The 20,723-nt window shown below is 49.3% G+C and overlaps 1 protein-coding gene across 7 annotated transcripts in view; it reads left to right on the top strand.

Moving 5' to 3' along the window:
* The window catches only part of dnah5 (dynein axonemal heavy chain 5), a 299,154-nt gene that overhangs the window by 261,595 nt on the left and 16,836 nt on the right, over window positions 1-20,723 (top strand). For all 7 annotated transcript variants that reach the window (XM_062979391.1, XM_062979388.1, XM_062979389.1 and 4 more), the window contains 4 exons: window positions 699-918; window positions 1,151-1,356; window positions 2,377-2,580; window positions 18,590-18,805. In XM_062979391.1, coding sequence (XP_062835461.1) covers window positions 699-918; window positions 1,151-1,356; window positions 2,377-2,580; window positions 18,590-18,805 — 846 coding nt within the window. The remainder of the gene's footprint in view (window positions 1-698; window positions 919-1,150; window positions 1,357-2,376; window positions 2,581-18,589; window positions 18,806-20,723) is intronic.

The following is a 20,723-nucleotide window of genomic DNA, read 5'->3' as shown; positions in this document are numbered from 1 at the left end:
TATCTCTACCCTTCTAATGACAACCAGTGAATTATAGCATGGGAGCAACAAAGGCTGAGTGAGGAAATGAGACGACTTAGGGCCTTATTGCACTAGAGCTTAAAGGGTATACAGAGTATGCATACCATTTGAAATCCTGTGGCTGCCTCCTGGAGAATTCTGGGGCTTGTACTTTTGGGGAAGGGCCAGCCAGAGAAGTCCTGGATTTGAAATGCTTGGTTTCAGCCTAAGGCTGGATCCATAATCTTGAGTTATTGTCGCCAGTCAAAATGGAAGAACACTTATATGCTTGCAGAATCATCTATGTATAAAATCTAGTTGAACCGGAGGAAGAAATGTCCACCAATATTAGGAAACTCTACAGAGCTTGGATTCCATCTTGGATTCCATTTTTCCCATAATTAGGAAAAAAACATGCTATCCCTTTTATGAAAGAAGCTAAGAGCATTTTCCCCAAGCAAAATTAACTTTTTGAGTGTTTGAACACTCTTCCAAAAGAAGAAAAGGAAGTCTACACTTAAGTCCAGCTGGCCTCATTGCAAAGCCTCATGATGATGGAAAGAAATATGTAATGGGCCAGCATTATGGGGTTGTAAACATGTAATGTCTCTGGCAGATAATGGTAATGCAATTAATGTTTGGGATTGTGTTGATTTCAAAATGAAAATCTAACCAAATTCTGTCTTTTTTTTTTTTAGGGTGGGTGGGCACTTCTACAAAACTGCCATCTAGGTCTTGACTTTATAGATGAGTTGATGGACACTGTTGTGGAAACAGAGACTGTGCACGAAGCTTTCCGCTTGTGGATGACCACAGAGGTTCACAAACATTTTCCTATAACCCTTCTACAAATGTCTATTAAATTCACCAATGAGCCTCCCCAAGGACTCAAAGCTGGTTTAAAGAGGACCTATGGAGGTGAGTGACTTTTTCTTTTTCAGCTACTTGTCATGCATGTCCAGTTAACTTTAGAACAAAAAAAACCCCTCCTGCACCCAAATTCTTCTAGAATTTGACTAGTGTATCTCCATACTTCTTAGGGATCTTGTTTAGTCAAATTGTTTTCTACCTTGAGTTCTCCAATGATCTGGTATATGAAATAGATCTAAATGCATGGTTTATGGTAATATCAATTAATAATTTTTAACAGGTGTGAGTCAGGATCTCTTAGATATTAGCAACATGATACAATGGAAACCCATGCTATATGCTGTAGCCTTCCTACACTCCACAGTCCAAGAAAGAAGGAAATTTGGACCTCTTGGATGGAACATACCCTATGAGTTCAATCAAGCTGATTTCAATGCCACTATACAGTTTGTTCAGAACCATTTGGATGATATGGACATGAAAAAGGTACTTGGCACAATTTTGCTGAAAGTCAATGTCTGGTGGCGTATCTGATACTTTATTACTGCGCTAGTCAATTGACACTTGAAATGGTCACCGTGTTTGATGGGTTGGGTTGAAAGTGAGGAATCCACCTTTTCCATCCTTTACACCAGCTGTGTAGGTTAACAGCAGAGTAACAAATATTAGGCATAAGGTGGAGGTGAAGGCAAATTAAGAAAGTGTAGTGGTCCCAGAAAAAAAAGATTTTACCTAACCTATATTGGAGGGCCAACTTCATGTTTCTCATAGAGGTATCCTTCCTGGAGGGAAAGCCAACCATTTTAAGGCTCAGGAGAAGGTCCACATCTAGGCATTCTTCCAACTTCTGTCCTAGAAACATTCTGTGACTGTGGCTAGAATCACAATATATCACTCACCTCTTCACTCATTCTACAGCTGAAAAATAGGACTACAATGGGTAATAAATGCTCTCATGTCCTAGGAAGGTCAAAGAAAGAGAGATTTGCAATTCCAATCTGATTCAAATTGGTTCCGAATTCGTACTGAGGTGGGTGTTCCTCCATCACAATATAGGAGCTTCAGAATTCTTGGATTTTCAAAACCAGCCTTTATAAAGCCTCCGGTGGTGAAGTGTGTTAAAGCGCTGAGCTGCTGAACTTGCAGACTGAAAGGTCGCAGGTTCAAACCCGGGGAGCGGAGTGAGCGCCTGCTGTTAGCTCCAGCTTCTGCCAACCTAGCAGTTCGAAAACATGCAAATGTGAGTAGATCAATAGGTACCGCTCCGGTGGGAAGGTAACGGCATTCCATGCAGTCATGCCGGCCACATGACCTTGGAGGTGCCTATGGACAACGCCGGCTCTTTGGCTTAGAAATGGAGATGAGCACCAACCCCCAGAGTTGGACATGTCTAGACTTAACATCAGGGGAAACCTTTACCTTTACCTAATATAGAGAGACTCATTTCCCTATATGCAGCTCCATAAAAACATATCATAACCTTGTTTTGTCTCTGCTTTGTTTCAGGGTGTGTCTTGGAATACTGTTCGTTACATGATAGGGGAGATCCAGTATGGTGGGAGAGTCACCGATGACTATGACAAGAGATTGCTTAACACATTTGCTAAAGTGTGGTTCAATGAAACTATGTTCAGCCAAGACTTCTCTTTCTACAAAGGCTATAGCATACCCAAGTGCACTTCAGTGGATCAATATCTTCAGTACATACAGGTTTGTGTCATTAACAATGTCATATAATAGAAAGCATTTGTCTTTTTGAGAGAAAGAAGGGGTTGGAAATGGCTAAATATAAACTTTCTTGCACATAATTTGAACCCTGGTGTGATTTGTCCTTAAGGAAGCTTCCTGTAGAGATATTAGAGACAGGAAATCCAAGAGTATGCATAAAGACTTCTCAAATGAACTAGATGGGTAAAATTATCGACTAATAAAACAAATAGATCTGTGCCCTAGCAGACAGTCTCCCAATATTATATTTTATATCATCTGAAAGCAGATATCACTGTACTAAAGACTTCCACAGTCTGGGGGCCCTCAGTCAGACCTGTAGCAAGGGGGGGGGGGGTTAGGGTTTCAACCCCCCCCCCCGAAATTTTTCAGGTTATAAAAAAAAAAACTGGTTTACTCATGAATTTTAACTGGTTAACCAAATCCCCATGCTAAGTCTATGAGATGCAAAACATTAAGAGTCCCCCCAGGCACTATCTCAAGCAGATATTGACAGGTTTGTAGCAATTCAACCCCACCCCCCGAAATTTTCAAAACCCCTCCCGAATTTTTTTTCTGGCTACGGCTCTGCCCTCAGTTATTTTGGACTGTATCTTCTCTGATCTCTAGCTGATATGTGTGCTATTTCGGGATGTTGGATTTAATAACTCAAAGTTAAAAATATAAAACAAACTAAAACTAGTTAAACCAGCAAGAAAAGCAGGCACACAATCTATACCTGATGGTCTACAGTGAACAATTAATAATGCTTGAGTTGGGAAAGAATGAGATTCTGCTCAAGGCAGTTCTACTATAACCCCATGTGCCGTTTACATCAGGCAAGGTAAATAGCATCTGCTTCCAAAGGCCATCTCCGAGCATGCATTAACAGCAAAACAGAAAACAGGGGAGATCAGATAAGCTTGCCTTACCAGCTGTTCTCAGAAAGTTAGAAAAGCTGTTATGTCATGATACAGCCACCTCTTAAAGAGCCACACACACAATAAAAGTTCTTAAATGTTTATTAAATGATGTTTTAAACTCAAAAACACTTAACTGCAGTGTTTCTTTTAAAAGGTAAAAGTCTTAGTTCAAAAGAAGTCAAAAAGCAAGAACAAAAGGATAATCCGGATTATCTGGTTTGATAATCCGCATCAAACATAACACAAATGCCACCAAAGCTGACACCATGTAATGCTGTGGCTCAAAGAGCTAAAGAGGAGCTAACACTCCCAAAAGGCAACAAACAGAAGCGTAGTCGAAAGCCAGGCTGAGTTTCAAAGACCAAAGGAGGAAACTAAAGACGCCAAGCCAGGAGCAAGCACAGACATAGTCAGGAGTCGAATTGGGTTCAGTAGCCAGAAACGCCGAAGTAGAAATGCCAAAGTGGGGACGCCAAGGCAAGCACCAATCTGGAAATGCTGAAGCAGGCCCGCCAAAGCGAACGCCAAACCGGAAGTACCGGAGCAGGAAAGCCAATGCAAACGCCAAACTGGAAACACCGGAGCAGGAACACTGAAGCCAACGCCAAACTCGAAACGCCAGAGCAGGAATGCCGAAGCAAACACCAAACTGAAAACGCTGGAGCAGGAATTCCAAAGCAAACACCAAACTGGAGATGCCAAACTGGAAACGTCGTTGTCAGGAGCCGAACAGGAGTCAGAAGCTAGGAACACCGAAGCAGGATTCAATCTGGATTATCAGGAAGCTGTACAGCCAGGACCCAAGGAGAACAGGCAGCAACAAAGCAATGTCCCCAAAACGACACCTTGCCTTCTGCAAGGCAATAGCTCTTGAAACTCCACTTTTAATTTACTCATCGGAGTCCGATGCTGATGAGGCCTCCACCCTGTCCTCATCATCCACAGCTGATCTTGATCTCATTTGTGGACCTCGCCTCTCATCCCTCCAGTCCCTCCATCTTCGTTCAAGACTTAGATCTCCCCATGTCCCAGGAGTATGAGAGGCATGCCAATCCCCTGATACAGCCACATGAGCTGGCTCATCATCCACATTTATTTGAGTCCAATCAACATTCTCCATCTCACTCCCAGACCCATCATCCCCAGAGAACCCCTCAAATGTTTCCTCATCCGTGGGAGCAGTGAGTATATCCCGGATCTTTTTCCTTTCTCTTTCCTCATCCGGCTCCTGCTCTCGAGTAGACCTTTTAGTTCCTCTACTCTCTGTGAAACCATCATCCTCCAGCATGGACTCCTCATCACTAGAAAACCCATAAAATGTCTCATCCTCTGAAAGAGCCATAAGTATTTCCCGGACCCACTTTACTTGTTGTTCTTCATCAAGCACCTGCTCTCGATTAGCCCTTTTTCTCCTTCCAGCTGTTTCACCCATAGAACCATTACTGCCCCTTTTCCCAACTACAACATGTTAAGTATGGCCCCCAAAAAGGAAACTATAGGAAAAGCAGACCCAGGTGGAAAAATGTCATCCCAAGGTTATATTTTAGAAACAGCTTTCACATAGTCTCTAGATTATTCAAAAACTTTTTTTACTTATGCAAAACTTACCTTAGCTGGCTGTTTCATTTGCCTGGGCATGGTCGACTGTCTCCGCCATATGATGGTGAACAATAAGCACACTGACAATAACTGTTTTGGGTAAACTGGCCACAACATTTTATTGGTTACAGAATGAAGGGTTGGCTGCCCTGCATGGGTCCCGGATCAAAGATCTGACAGCCCATTGCTGTCTGATCCAAATGAGTCACGGCACAACCGACACCTGACCCGGTAGTCGGTCTCCAGCGCCACCTGGTGGTAGCCAAAATATCTCCTCCCCCCTAATGCCAATGAAAAGGGGGGGGTGGAGTATTTTATGAGATCCGAGACCCATGTCACACGCCAACAACAGTTGTGACAAAACAATGCAAAACATGAGAGCCAGCAGGGTGGGCGGGATGGCAAGCTGCAGCCTCCGAATGGCTGCTGTTGAGCCTCTCGGGGGGCGGAGCCTGGTGCGGCCCCGCCCACAGAGGGGCGCTGACCAATGGCAGCCCAGGAGTGCTGGCCTGCCATTGGCCAGCGGGTGCTGGCGGCGGGAAACCTTCCCGCCGCGCCGAGGGGGCTCCTGGGAAGAAGAAGCCCCCCGGTCCGCCGCCATGCTGGGAGGGAGGGAGCGCCCTTCCCAGCAATCTGCAGGGCCCGGTGAGTCGGGCCCTGCCCTTTGCCTGGGCATGGTCGACTGTCTCCGCCGTATGATGGTGAACAATAAGCACACTGACAATAACTGTTTTGGGTAAACTGGCCACAACATTTTATTGGTTACAGAATGAAGGGTTGGCTGCCCTGCATGGGTCCCGGATCAAAGATCTGACAGCCCATTGCTGTCTGATCCAAATGAGTCACGGCACAACCGACACCTGACCCGGTAGTCGGTCTCCAGCGCCACCTGGCGGTAGCCAAAATATCTCCTCCCCCCTAATGCCAATGAAAAGGGGGGGGGGTGGAGTATTTTACGAGATCCGAGACCCATGTCACACGCCACAAAAGGAGGGTGGGGACCCCCCACTCTCCTTGCCGCCAACCCTACCTTCCGTAGCCAACAAAAAACAAAACGATAACTTGAATAACCATGTGGGTAACTGTCACGACCCAGGCTACAGGGCACCAATAACCATACGCAGAGGCCAGATTCTATCTAATATCTTTATTAAGGAAATATATAAAGTTAGTAAAAGCAAATGTAAAAGATAGTCCAGAAGCAGACCTTTCAGGAAAGGTCAAAATTAGTCCAAAGAAATAATGTCCAATATGAAATATTAAGGTCCAAAGTTGTAATCCAATAACCGAAACACTCACTTTGCCAAGCAAAGTGAGGGGAGATGACAAGGTCCTTTAGTCCATGAAACTTGAGCAAGGCTAGGAAATAACTTGATACTTGAAACAAGGCTTGAACGTGGAACAAGGTAACTAGGAACAAGAACAAGGTCCGTGGAATAACTTGGTAAAATCCGTGGTACAAGGCAAGGATTGGTCCTGGGAAACAAGGCAAAGTCCGTAGATAAACAAAGGCTGGGAAGCAAGGCGAAGGCTGGATAGCAAGGCAAGGCTTGAGCAGGAGCGAGGCTTGAATCGGAGCGCGCTGTCCAGACACAACTCGCTCCGTAGGCTGACGAATTGACTCCGCGAAGTTACTACGTGGGTAAAACATCTATATAGAGTCTAACTTTCCCACCGAAGCAGTTCTCTGGGAATCAGAAACGAAAGCTAAACTCTGAGACCAGATGTTAAACTCCTTAAAGATTCTCACGAGAAGCAGTCTTAATTGGCTACATTCTTAGCTGCAATCCTCGCACTCCTGCGCGAAGCTGAATCCAAACTTCTCTGTTGTTTACAAAACTCCCGGCGCAAGAACACGGGAGAAGTAGGCTCTGGGCTTGTTTGACATACTTCTGGGAGACAACTTTCTTGCAGGTGCAAGGTTCCCAGATCTGCCTGGGAAAGATCTGGCTGAGAGGAATCCAGTTCAGACTGGGAAGGTAAAAAACCCAAGTTTTCATCTTCATCAGGAATTACAATGTCCTGAGCAGGACTACAAGGCCCATGGGTCATCACACTATCCCCCTCCTCAAGGCCCCTCCCAAACTGGGGCCCTCTCCCCGAGGCGCGAGGTCGTGGTTTGGTGGGATAGGTCTGATGAAAGCGACGGGTTAGATCAGGAGCATGGACTGTGGAGGCGTCTTCCCAGGAGCGTTCCTCAGGGCCAAAACCCACCCAGTCAATGAGATATTGTAGGCGGCGGCGGTGAAAGCGAGAATCCAAAATGTCCTCAACCTCGAACTCCTCCTCCCCATTCATCAAAACAGGAGGGGGGGCCGGTTGGTCTGTATCAGGTCGCACACCATCCGCCGGAAGGAGCAGGGAACGGTGAAACACTGGGTGAATGCGCATTGAACGCGGAAGTTGGAGTTTGAAAGTCACGGGGTTTAATTGCGCCACCACTGGATAGGGGCCAATGAAACGGGCATCTAACTTCCGGCAAGGGCGGTGGGAGGGCAGAAAGCGAGTGGACAGGAAAACCCGATCTCCTACCTTGATTTCGGGGCCCGGCTGGCGATGTTTGTCAGCGTGGCGTTTATAGTCCTCCTTGGCTTGGTCCAGTTGCTGGAGCAAAAGTTGTTGTACCGCTGTGAGTTCCTGCAGCCAATCCTCTGCTGCGGGAACTTCTGAAGTTTCAATGACAGGGGGAAAGAAACGTGGGTGGAAGCCGTAGTTTGCAAAGAACGGCGTTTCTTTTGTAGAAGCTTGAACTCCATTGTTATAAGCAAACTCTGACAGTGGTAACAGAGAAGCCCAATTGTCCTGTTGGTAGTTTACATAACAGCGAAGATACTGCTCCAAAGTGGCATTGGTGCGCTCCGTTTGCCCATCTGTTTGGGGATGATGAGCTGAAGATAAACGAGAGTCTATGCCCAATAGTTTTTGTAGTGCCTTCCAAAAACGAGAGGTGAATTGAGAACCACGGTCTGTGACTAAACTCTTGGGCAATCCATGTAGTCTGAAAACATGTTGGAGGAATAGATCTGCAGTCTCTTTGGCCGTGGGAAGACCTTCACAGGGTATGAAATGGGCTAACTTGGTGAAAAGGTCCACCACCACTAGGATCGTGGTGAATCCACAGGAAGGTGGTAGGTCAGTGATGAAATCCGCAGAAATTATTTCCCATGGGCGAGATGGGGTAGGAAGGGGATGTAGAAGCCCTGAGGGTTTCTCCCTTCTTATCTTGGAGCGCTGGCATACTGGGCAGGTGTTGACATATTTTTCCACATCTTTGCGGATCTTGGGCCACCAAAAGTCCCTTAGGATCAGATGCATGGTTTTAAATAGTCCGAAATGCCCTGCTGGTTTGCAGTCATGACACAGACGAAGCGCTTTTTCCCTGCCCGGTCCGGGTGGGATATAAACATGATTTCTATAGCAAAGCAGTCCGTCTTTAAGCGAAAAGGGAAAATGCAGACCTTGACGAAGTTGGTCCTGCGCCCAGGCATCTGCTTGCTGACTAGCCCTGATTTCTTGAGCACAGATGGGTCCTGGAGTAGAGGAAGTTGAACCAATGGGAGTGGATTTGGTGTTCCCCACTGTGAGCGTGGCAAAGTTCTCGGGTTGTAGTAGTTGGGATTCAAAGGTCTCCTTGCGTCCTGCAGCGTATTCCGGTTTACGTGACAGGGCGTCCGCTTGCTTGGTTTGGGCTGGGGTCACATAATGGATCTGGAAGTTGAAACGTTCAAAGAATAAAGCCCAACGTTGCTGCCTCTGATTTAGTTTGCGGGCAGTTCTTAGATGTTCTAGATTACGATGATCAGTGTGGACTTCAATGGGAAATTTGGCCCCTTCTAGCCAATGTCTCCAAGTTTCAAAGGCTGCCTTTATGGCCAGTAGTTCTTTTTCCCAAATGGTGTAATTCCTCTCCGGTGTGGTTAGTTGACGAGAGTAAAAGGCACAGGGATGGAGGTGGTCTCCCACCGGTTGTAAGAGTACAGCCCCAATTGCCACATCAGAGGCGTCCGCTTGCACCACAAAAGGGGTTCCAGGATTTGGGTGCTGTAGAATTGGCTGGGAGGTGAATAGTTTCTTTAGTTGCTGGAACCCTTTCTCTGCTTGATCAGTCCAGCGGAAAGGCTGCTTTCCACGGATGCAGCTAGTGATGGGGTCGGACCAGCGGGCAAAATCTGGAATGAACTTGCGGTAATAGTTCGCGAACCCCAAGAAACGCTGCACCTCTTTCTTGTTAGTTGGCGCCCGCCATTCCAATACTGCTGAAACCTTGGCTGGATCCATGGAAAGCCCTAGAGGCGAGATGCGGTAACCAAGGAAATCTACCTCTTGTAGATCAAAGGCGCATTTTTCCAGCTTGGCATAAAGTCCATGATCCCGCAATCGTTGTAACACCATTTTGACGTGGTTCTCATGTTCTGATTGTGATCTAGAAAACACCAAAAAATCGTCCAGGTAGATTATCAAGAACCTGTCTAGATAGTCCTGAAAAATGTCATTGACAAAATGCTGGAACGTTGCGGGAGCTCCGCATAAACCGAAATTCATAACTCGGGACTCGAATAATCCGAACTTGGTCTGGAAGGCGGTCTTCCACTCGTCCCCTTCCCTGATGCGAACTAAGTTGTAAGCCCCCCGAAGATCCAGCTTGGTGTAAACCTTGGCTCCTCGAAGCCGGTCCAGTAGATCTGAGATTAAGGGCAGGGGATAGCTGTTCCGCTTGGTGATATTGTTCAATGCTCTGTAGTCCACCACCAAGCGTAGTTCCCCTGACTTCTTCTTCACAAACATCACTGGGGAGGCGGCTGGGGATTGAGAGGGTCTGATGAATCCCTTGCGAAGGTTTGTCTCTAGGAATTCCCTGAGAGCTTCTTGCTCTGGTTCAGTCAGGGAGTAGAGATGCCCTCGCGGGATCGGGGCCCCCTCCACCAAGTCAATGGCACAGTCATAAGGTCTATGTGGGGGTAATTTTTCGGCTTCTTTCTCATTGAATACATCCCAATACTCGGAGTACTTCTTTGGCAAGGTGATGATGGGCTCGGTGTCTGTGGCATGGCAGACCTTGGCTACGAGGCAATGGTTTTGGCAGTACGGTGAAGCAAACTGCAGTTCTCTGTTGGACCAGGAAATGTTAGGGTCGTGGAGAGTCAGCCATGGAATTCCCAAAATCACAGGGAAATGGGGGACCTCGGTAACAAAGAAGGAAATCTCTTCCATATGTTCCCTTATCCACATCCTGGTGGGTTCCGACCACTGACTTACGGGCCCCGTCTTGAGGGGGCGGCCGTCTATGGCTTGCACCACACGGGCATTCTTGAAATCATGATATTGTAATCCCAGAGAGTCGGCATACTCTCTATCAATGAAATTGTTGGTAGCTCCAGAGTCTATCATGGCGTGGATCATGACGGGTCCCCTTTTTGCTGACCATAATGTGACCACGAGAAGGAACAGGACCCCGGTTGGCGGCTCTTGAATGGATTTTTTGACCGGGTTGGCGAGCCTCTCTACACCCGGTCGTTGGCTTCCCCCGCCGGCTGTGTGCCAGTCGGCTCAGACGCCTTCGTCTCCGTGGAGGACGCCGCCGCAAGACGGGCGGCAGGCTTCCCTTTGGCTGGGCACTCTCTGGCGAAGTGGCCCCCGTTCCCGCAGTACCAACAGAGGTTTAAGCGTTGACGACGGGCCTTCTCGGCGGCATCTAGTCTGGGACGCACATTGCCCAACTGCATCGGCACCTCCTCGCCTCCTCTGGGGTATGGGGTTGGCGGTGGGGGTCTCCACACTGGACGTGGCTGAACGCTGGCGGGAGCGGGGGGTTTTGCCCCGGCTCTACTGCCCTGGCCTCGAACCCACTGTTTCCTGTTGGCAATCATGACTTCAGCCCGTAAACATTGATCAATGAGTGCCTCGAGGGTCTGGGGAGGATCCACCTTGGAGATTTCTTCCAGCATTTCAATGTTGAGACCCTCCCGGAATTGTCCTCTGAGGGCTACATCGTTCCAGCCGGTGTTGTGGGCCAGCACTCGGAACTCGGCTATATACTGAGACATAGGTCTGTCTCCTTGGAAAAGGCGACGGAGTTTGTGACCGGCTGCCTCCAAATTGTCCTCGATTCCCCAAGTCTCCTTGAGGTGGTCCAAGAAGTGTTGCGCTGATCTTAGGTGTGGAGAGGCTTGGTCGAACAGTGCCGTCGCCCAGTTGGCCGCTGGCCCGTCTAGAAGACTGTAAACCCACGCCACTTTGATGTCTTCTTGGGGAAACTCGGCATCACGGGCCTCTAGATAAGCTTGACATTGGCGACGGAAAACATGAACCTTAGAAGCTTCTCCAGTAAACTTGGTAGGCAACGCCATGGCCGGGAGGCGGATTCCGCGCTCCCGCAAGCCCTTTATTTCTCCATCCTGGGCGTTGAGTCTGTCGCGGATGCGATCCACTTCGTCCTTGCTGATGGTGTAGCTCAGTGGCTGCCCACTGGGCACGGTTCCGGTAGACATTCTGGCCGAGGTTAATTGGTGCTTAGGGTGGCGGAGTCAAACTGTCACGACCCAGGCTACAGGGCACCAATAACCATACGCAGAGGCCAGATTCTATCTAATATCTTTATTAAGGAAATATATAAAGTTAGTAAAAGCAAATGTAAAAGATAGTCCAGAAGCAGACCTTTCAGGAAAGGTCAAAATTAGTCCAAAGAAATAATGTCCAATATGAAATATTAAGGTCCAAAGTTGTAATCCAATAACCGAAACACTCACTTTGCCAAGCAAAGTGAGGGGAGATGACAAGGTCCTTTAGTCCATGAAACTTGAGCAAGGCTAGGAAATAACTTGATACTTGAAACAAGGCTTGAACGTGGAACAAGGTAACTAGGAACAAGAACAAGGTCCGTGGAATAACTTGGTAAAATCCGTGGTACAAGGCAAGGATTGGTCCTGGGAAACAAGGCAAAGTCCGTAGATAAACAAAGGCTGGGAAGCAAGGCGAAGGCTGGATAGCAAGGCAAGGCTTGAGCAGGAGCGAGGCTTGAATCGGAGCGCGCTGTCCAGACACAACTCGCTCCGTAGGCTGACGAATTGACTCCGCGAAGTTACTACGCGGGTAAAACATCTATATAGAGTCTAACTTTCCCACCGAAGCAGTTCTCTGGGAATCAGAAACGAAAGCTAAACTCTGAGACCAGATGTTAAACTCCTTAAAGATTCTCACGAGAAGCAGTCTTAATTGGCTACATTCTTAGCTGCAATCCTCGCACTCCTGCGCGAAGCTGAATCCAAACTTCTCTGTTGTTTACAAAACTCCCGGCGCAAGAACACGGGAGAAGTAGGCTCTGGGCTTGTTTGACATACTTCTGGGAGACAACTTTCTTGCAGGTGCAAGGTTCCCAGATCTGCCTGGGAAAGATCTGGCTGAGAGGAATCCAGTTCAGACTGGGAAGGTAAAAAACCCAAGTTTTCATCTTCATCAGGAATTACAATGTCCTGAGCAGGACTACAAGGCCCATGGGTCATCACAGTAACTGGATACCGCCTGTCCCAACGGTGGGCCGCGAGGCGCTGCCATGCAGCTGTCCGATGACCTGAGTCCTCTACCACCTCGCATCTAGATGCGAGAGTCCTCGTCAATCCATCCAGTGCCTAGCGGGCAATTTTGCCTTCCTGTGGCGGCCGCGGCGCTCGGTTCCTCCCGACCGACCGCTACTGGATGATGCCATCTCTGTCCCTGCGATTGATCTCCTCGATTCGCGGCGGCGCATCTGAGGAAAAGGAGGAGAGGGGCCGGCAGACCTCGTAGCCTCCAAGAGAAGGCCGGGTCTGATGTATGAAGAGTAAGCTGCCGATTTCCACCTCCCCATGGTTTTTATGATGTCCACTGGAACACCCCCCACCGCTGCAGTGGTGGCTGCTCCTATCCTGAATGAATGCCCTCCGTACTCCGCAGCGGGGAGGCCCAGGCCTAGTAGGGCGCTGCGGAATATCGCCATAAACTGGTACCTAGATAGTGGGGTACCATTGCGATGTATGAAAAGCGTTCCCGGGGATGACCTACGCATTCGTAAATATTCAGAGAGTGCCCTGACTGGGCATAACCGCCCCGGTTCTAGCCCTTGAATGTTAAGGGATGCCCCTCTCCCCCCTTGATCCGTCTTGGATTGCCTGATTCTGATGACTAATGAATTATGCCCGATGGAAACATCCCTGAGCTGTAGTGCCCTCCCAGAACCATCTGACTTGGAGTCGGCCACCACCTCCCCCAGTCTCAGTGCCCCGAAGAAGGCCGTGGTATAAGCCGCTGTGAAAAGTTTCACCTCGTAACGTGAAGCGCAGATTCCCTTCAGCGACGAGATGAGCCTGCTAAGAGTGTTGTAGGAGAGGGGGCGTCTTCCGTCTTTCTGCATCGGCGCCCGCTTGCTCCATCCTCTCAATAACTACCTTGTTCTGTAGTCGTTGCATGGGTCTCCCCATCCTGCCGCTTTGCTGTGGAAGGCAATGCCTGCCAGTTGCCGCCGCATGGCGTGTGCTGAAACGTTTGCCCTCCTCTGGCGAATGATGAAATGTAGCACCTCGTCCTCGCTGGTTGGCCATCTGCTGCCGTACCCCGCTTCCAGCCTGAACTTGGTGAATGTTGTCATAGCTGCACGGTAAGCCCTCCTGGTCGCAGGTGCAATGGTTAGCATTAGTTCTGACCAGGCTTCTCCTCTCCAAGGGTCCACAGCTCCTGTGGGAAAATGGTGGGCTGGAGGTCTGCTTCTGGTGCTAGTGACCGAAACCTGTCGTCCTGGAAATGGGACAATGCATCCGCTACTTCATTGTGAACACCTGGAATATATTGAGCTAAGAAAGTGATGTTAGCTTCCAAGCAAGTTAGTACAAATTGCCTCACAAGCCTCATGACCCTAGGAGATTTTGATGTCTGTTTGTTGATGACCCTGACCACGGCCTGATTGTCACACCAAAATCGCACTCTCTTGTTCCTGAAGAGGTTGGTCCAGGTTCGCACGGCCACTAATATGGGAAAAAACTCAAGGAAGGTGAGGTCCCGCAGTATGTTTCCTCCCGCCCAACTGTCAGGCCACCTGGCCGCGCACCAGTGCCCTTGCAGAAATACTCCGAAGCCGCTGCTGCCCGCCGCATCGGAGTGAACCTGGAGTTCATTCCCTGGCTCCCATCTTTCCTGCCAAATGGCAATACCGTTGAACCTGTCCAAAAATTCCAACCATACCTTCAGGTCGTCCCGCATCCCTTGCGTGATTCTAATACGGTGATGCGGTGCGCTGATCCCCGCGGTTGCCCGCGCTAAACGTGCACAGAAAGGCCTCCCTGGTGACACAACTTTGCAGGCAAAGTTGAGGTGCCCTAAAATGGCCTGCAATTCCTTTAGCGTGACCTTTTTCTTGCCTATGGCCTCGCCCACCAGTCCTTTTAGCTTGGACAGTTTGTCCTCAGGCAGGCGGGATACGCCCCGAATGGAATCTAGTTGTATACCTAAGTAGGTGATGCTGGTGGAGGGGCCCTCGGTCTTTTCTTTCGCCAATGGTATGCCGAAAACTATGGCCATAGCCCTGAATGTCCGGAGAAGGTGTGCGCATTCGTCACTGTCCCTGGCGCCCACAAAAAGATAATCATTGAGGTAGTGAGTAATAAACTTGGAACGAGCAAAGGTGCGCGCCACCCATTCCAAAAAGGAACTGAATGTTTCAAAGGCAGCACAGCTGACTGCGCAGCCCATGGGCATTGCTTTATCAAAATACCATTCCTCATTAAATTTAAATCCCAGCAAGTTGAAGTCCGCCGGGTTGACGGGGAGTAGCCTGAATGCGGACTGGATGTCACATTTTGCCATGAGGGCGTGCGGACCTTTTTCGAGTACTAAGTTGACAGCTTGGTCAAATGAGGCATATTTGACTGAACAGAGCTCAGGGGGAATGGCATCGTTGACAGATGAACCCTTTGGGTAAGATAGATGGTGGATAAGACGGTATTCGCCCGGCGCCTTCTTAGGCACCACCCCTAGCGGGGAAACTCGAAAGTTCTCGAGAGGTGGCGCCTGGAAAGGTCCTGCGATCCTGCCTGCCTCTAATTCCTTGGCAATTTTGTTGCTAAGGACCTCAGGCATTTGCGCTGCCGATTTTAAATTGCCTGAGGTGAATGCGGTTCTGGGACCTTGCGCCGGTATGCGAAAACCGCAGGAAAAACCCTCACATAAAAATGCTGCTGCCGCCTTTAAGGGATACGCCTTCAGCCATGGCTGCATGGCAGAGAGGCGCACTGGGGTGAAAGCCAGTGTCCCGATGGAGTCCTGGGAATTACTTGGTGCGAGCGGAGCTGCTCCCGTTGGTTGCTCCGCCTTCTTTTTTGAAACCGGGCTGAGCTCCAGCCCGGCCTGACCGAAAGGGCTGCCCGTTGCTGCCGGACTTCCCGCAACTCATCTTGGTGTGGTTTCCCGAGCAGTATTCACACGCATGGTCAAAGCGGCAGCGTGCCCGCTGGCATTTTCCCAGGTTAAACTCCCAGCACACCGCCCGCCTGCTTTCTTTTCTGCCCCAGCCTCGGTCTGACCTGCTCATATCTGACTTGCTTTTTATGCTGGGGCCGACCTCGGTAAGCCAAATGTCATGATTAGTGAGGTCCCACCTGACCCTGGCGCTCTGAGAAGCTCTTTTTCTAAAGGCTTCGTCGTATGCAATGGCCGCTGCCTCGCCAGCCATCCTCCTAGCCTTGACAACAGTCTTTTGATGATTTGCAAGATGCCACGCCCGGTTAGGAAAAGACGTGGCCACTACCCCAAGGTATACGGAAAAACCGGCCATCCAGTTAACAAAGTTCTGCTCCACCGGCTTATCCTTCTCCCCTCTTCTGCGCCTTCCTCTTAGGGGGGGTTCCCTACCCTCTTCCCCCTCTGGTTTTATGAGAGAAAAAACATCCACGTAGTAGCCTTTTAGAATCTTGCTAATGACACGGGGGGACAGGTGAGTGCCAGGTGGATCTTCATTGTCCTGAAAAGGGCCAGGTAGCGCCGGGGCAGGAGCCCTGCGCTTGCCCCAAGCACCACATGGGGCTCCCCACGCTGCCGCTGTCTCAGTTCTGTCCCTGATGGCCCATTCAGGGAGTCCCGGCACTAGGGCCGCTGTCCTCCAATAGTTATCTCTGTCAACTAGGTCAACACGGGCATACTCACTCTCCGCGGAGTCGCTGTCTGTAGTGGTCTGGCAACAGCGCCTTGAAGACCTGCGTGACTTCTTTCGCGCGCCGCCGCCGCTCCGTTCGGTCCGCTCGGTGGCTGCTGTGGAGTCATCACCGCTGGATGCCGGACTAATTGAGGGTGACCTGGATACGTCATTGTCTCTCGTTCGTCTCCTGCCTCTAGGTGCATCCCTTTGCGGGGATGCTGATGTTCTCTCGGACCTTTGGTAAACTCTTGACTCAAGTTTACCCATTCTATCCACTAGGCGAGCGAGGTTCTGGGATATCCCCTCCAGCGCGCCCTCACCCTGCTTACCAGCGCGTTTGGGAGCTGCTTTACGCGTGGGCGCCTTATTTGGTGTTTTTCTTCTAGCCTCCCCCTCGGCTGTTGCCTTGTTCCTGGGCGGCCTCGATGTTCTAGGCGGTAACTCCTTATCCATTCCTGCTGCCGCCCTGGTGCTCCTTTTAGGCGCCATTGCCCTGCATAGGGAAATGGAAAAAACAACTTCCCCTTGAGGTCGGGGCTGTGTGGTGTAGCGAGCAGGGCCCCGGTACCAATGCAAAAATGGTGGCCCCAAGACTACAATGCACACCTTATTTTATTTTATTTTATTTTATTTTATTTTATTTGAATGGCATATGCCCCTATGTATATATCCGCATATATACACAATTGAATGTATGTATGCATACGTATATATATTGGCCCAGGCGAATATATATATATGTGCCCCGTACCCCTGAGCGCGCAATGCTGGAAAGGAGAGGGGGGGTTGTTGGGCCCGTAAAAGCCCCACAATGCCCCATGCCTGAATCTCACGGGGGGGGGGGGGGTGGCCTGCCGCCCACAACCTGCTGCCGAGGCAGGGACGTACGGCAGTGAAACACGCAACCACGCAACCAAACTGGCATGTCCCATACGTGAAACACCGCCGGAATGAACCCCGGCGAGGGGGGGGGGGCCGCCGGGCCTGCAGCCGCCACCCGGGCCCGCGCCTGACGCGAGGCCCAGCAGTAAAGGTGCGCTTGAGGGGCCGCTCCGCGCTCCCGCCGCCGCCCACACCCCCCCCTTGCTCGCCGCCCGGGCCCCCCGGAAGGCCAGCATGAGGAACGCATGCACCCGGGACGCTGCCCGAGGCCCGAAAATCAAGCGTTGGCCTGGCGGGGGAGGGGGGGGTGCTGGAGCAAGCGGACCCCGAGAAGAGGGAGTGTGAGGGAGCACGGCGATGGCCCCAAAGCCGGGAGGTAGCGGAGGCCAGGAGGCCCGGAAATAAAGCGTTGGCCCGGCGGGGGGGGGGGGGGGTGCTGGAGCAAACGACTCCGTGAAGAGGGAGTGTGGGGGGAGCACGGCAATGGGGGGGGTGGCCTGCGCGAGGCCGGGAGGCAGCGGAGGCCAGGAGAAGGACCCATGATTAGTTGACAATGTCCCATGAATGAAACCGCCCGGCGGATGCCAAACGGAGCTGCCCAGACTCCCAGCGGGGTACCCTCACCTTCCCCTCGTTTCCAGCCTTCCTACTGTAACTCCGCTGCCCCTCGTTGCCTTCTTCCTCGCGCTGCCTTCTTTCTCTTGCTCCGTGCGTGTCCTCCTCCTCCAAGCTGCAGCCTCCGAATGGCTGCTGTTGAGCCTCTCGGGGGCGGAGCCTGGTGCGGCCCCGCCCACGGAGGGGCGCTGACCAATGGCAGCCCAGGAGTGCTGGCCTGCCATTGGCCAGCGGGTGCTGGCGGCGGGAAACCTTCCCGCCGCGCCGAGGGGGCTCCTGGGAAGAAGAAGCCCCCCGGTCCGCCGCCATGCTGGGAGGGAGGGAGCGCCCTTCCCAGCAATCTGCAGGGCCCGGTGAGTCGGGCCCTGCCCTTTCACATATATTAACTTGAATTTAAAAATTGCCAAAATACATTGAACAGAACAGCTCTTCATTTTTTTGGTGCCAAGACCCTATCTTTCTTTCCATGTGATTTCTGCCTCTGATTTCAATTTTTCTTTTAAAGAAGAAATGCCCAGGAGCACATCTACATCAATAGCTGGGTATTACCTATAGCAACAAGATCTTTAACCCATACTATTTTGAATTATTCTTTTGTACTCTCATACACTATTTCTTGTATTCTTAGCTAAAATATCTCAGTGCGAAGGCTTTAATTAATAACACATGAACATTCAGAAGTTTTGTTGATAAAAGAGCTTTTATATTTCAGGGTGATGTTCCTGCACTTTTGAAAAAAACAAGGACATTCTATTTCAAGTCATTTTAATCACCAGTACTGGTAAATACTTTTTTTTTAAGTGCTGTGTTGCATCTTCATGTTTCACTTGTGTAGGGCCTGCCTGCTTATGATACACCAGAGGTATTTGGGCTGCATCCCAATGCAGACATAACTTACCAGAGCAAACTTGCAAAAGATGTGCTAGACACCATTCTGAGCATTCAGCCAAAAGACAGTTCCAGTGGAGGAGGTGAGACCCGAGAGGCTGTGGTTGCTAGACTGGCTGATGACATGCTGGAGAAGCTTCCTGCAGACTATGTACCATTTGAAGTAAGTTCCTGTATTTCTTGCAATAGAGGAATTTGGGTTGTAATTGATTTGTTTTAGACTTTACCAGAGAAAACAGAGGAGAGACACCAACTCAATAAAAACTTGAAAGTCACCGTTTCTGCATATCTCACCGATTCATGGATGCCAAAACCAAAACAGTCAGTCCCAGAGTTACAAACAGTTAACTTACAAATTACTCATAGTTAAGAATGGTGCAAGACAACAGGAAGCAAGATAAATTTACCTATAGGAAGAGAAATTAAGCAATAAACTAAATTCTTCAAAATCGAACTATCACAGGGATAGAAAGTGAAATGAAATCTTCTGAACAGGGGCACAGACAGCAAAACAAACAATACAGGGGTGTTAAACCTTCCCTATGCTATCCAAAACTTGTGTGTGTGTGTGTGTGTGTAGTTAGTTACACATAAAAACAAAGATGGCAAGGACCTGACAGAGGCTGAAGAGATCAAGAAAAGGTGGCGAGAATACACAGAAGATCTGTATAGTAAGGATAATAATAATTCAAAGAGGATAGCTCTGATGGTGTGGTGAGTGAATTAGAACCAGACATCCTGAGAAGTGAGGTTGAATGGGCCTTAAGAAGCATTGCTAATAACAAGGCAGCAGGAGATGACAGGATCCCAGCCAAGTTATTTAAAATCTTGGAAGATGATGCTATCAAGGTGATGCATGCCATATGCCAGCAAATATGGGAAACACAAGAATGGCCATCAGATTGGAAAAAATCAATTTATATCCCCATACCAAAAAAGGGAAATGCCAAAGAATGCTTGAACTTCTGCACAGTGACACTTATTTCCCATGCCAGTAAGGTAATGCTCAAGATCCTGCAAGGCAGACTCCAGCAATACATGGAGTGAGAGTTGCCAGATGTACAAGCTGAGTTTAGAAAAGGCAGAGGAATGGGAGACTAAATTGCCAATATCTGCTGGATAATGGAGGAAGCCAGCGAGTTTCAGAAAAACATCTATTTCTGCTTTATTGACTATTCTAAAGCCTTCGACTGTGTGGATCATAATAAACTATGACATGTTCTTGGTGGTATGGGGATACCAAGTCACCCTGTCTGTCTCCTGAGAAATCTGTATCACGACGACAGTAAGAACAGACCACGGAACAGACTGGTTCAAGATTGGGAAAGGAGTACCTATTCAACTTGTATGCAGAACACATCATGCGACGTGCGGGGCTTGAGGAATCCAAATTGCTGGAAGAAACATTAGCAACCTTAGGTATGCAGATGATACCACTCTGATGGCTGAAAGTGAGGAGGAGCTGAGGAATCTTATAACCAAGGTGAAAGAAGAAATTGCAAAAGCTGGGCTGCAGTTAAACACCAAGAAAACCTGATTGATAACTGGCAAATAGAGGGAGAAAACGTGGAGGCAGTGACAGACTTTATATTTCTAGGTGGGAAGATCACTGCAGATGCAGACTGCAGCCAAGAAATCAGAAAACGTCTACTTCTTGGGAGGAGAGCAATGGCCAACCTCGATAAAATAGTAAAAAGCAGAGACATCACACTGGCAACGAAGGTTCCCATAATTAAAGCAATGGTATTCCCCATAGTAACCTATGGATGCGAGAGCTGGACCATAAGGAAGGCTAAGCTGGACCGAAGGAAGATAGATGCTTTTGAACTTTAGTGCTGGTGGAAAATCCTGAGAGTGCCTTGGACTGCAAGAAGATCCAACCAGTCCATCCTTCAGGAAATAATGCCCGGCTGCTCACTGGAGGGAAGGATATTGGAGGCAAAGATGAAGTGTTTCGGTCACATCATGAGAAGACAGGAAAGCTTGGAAAAGATCATGATGCTGGGGAAAATGGAAGGAAAAAGGAAGAGAGGCCAACCAAAGGCAAGATGGATGGATGGTAGTGATGAGATGGAAGTGAC

This window comes from Anolis carolinensis, chromosome 4, assembly GCF_035594765.1.
Source record: "Anolis carolinensis isolate JA03-04 chromosome 4, rAnoCar3.1.pri, whole genome shotgun sequence".
NCBI lineage: Eukaryota > Metazoa > Chordata > Lepidosauria > Squamata > Dactyloidae > Anolis > Anolis carolinensis.
Note: the sequence above shows the minus strand (reverse complement) of the source record. Positions and strands in the feature narration are given on the sequence as shown.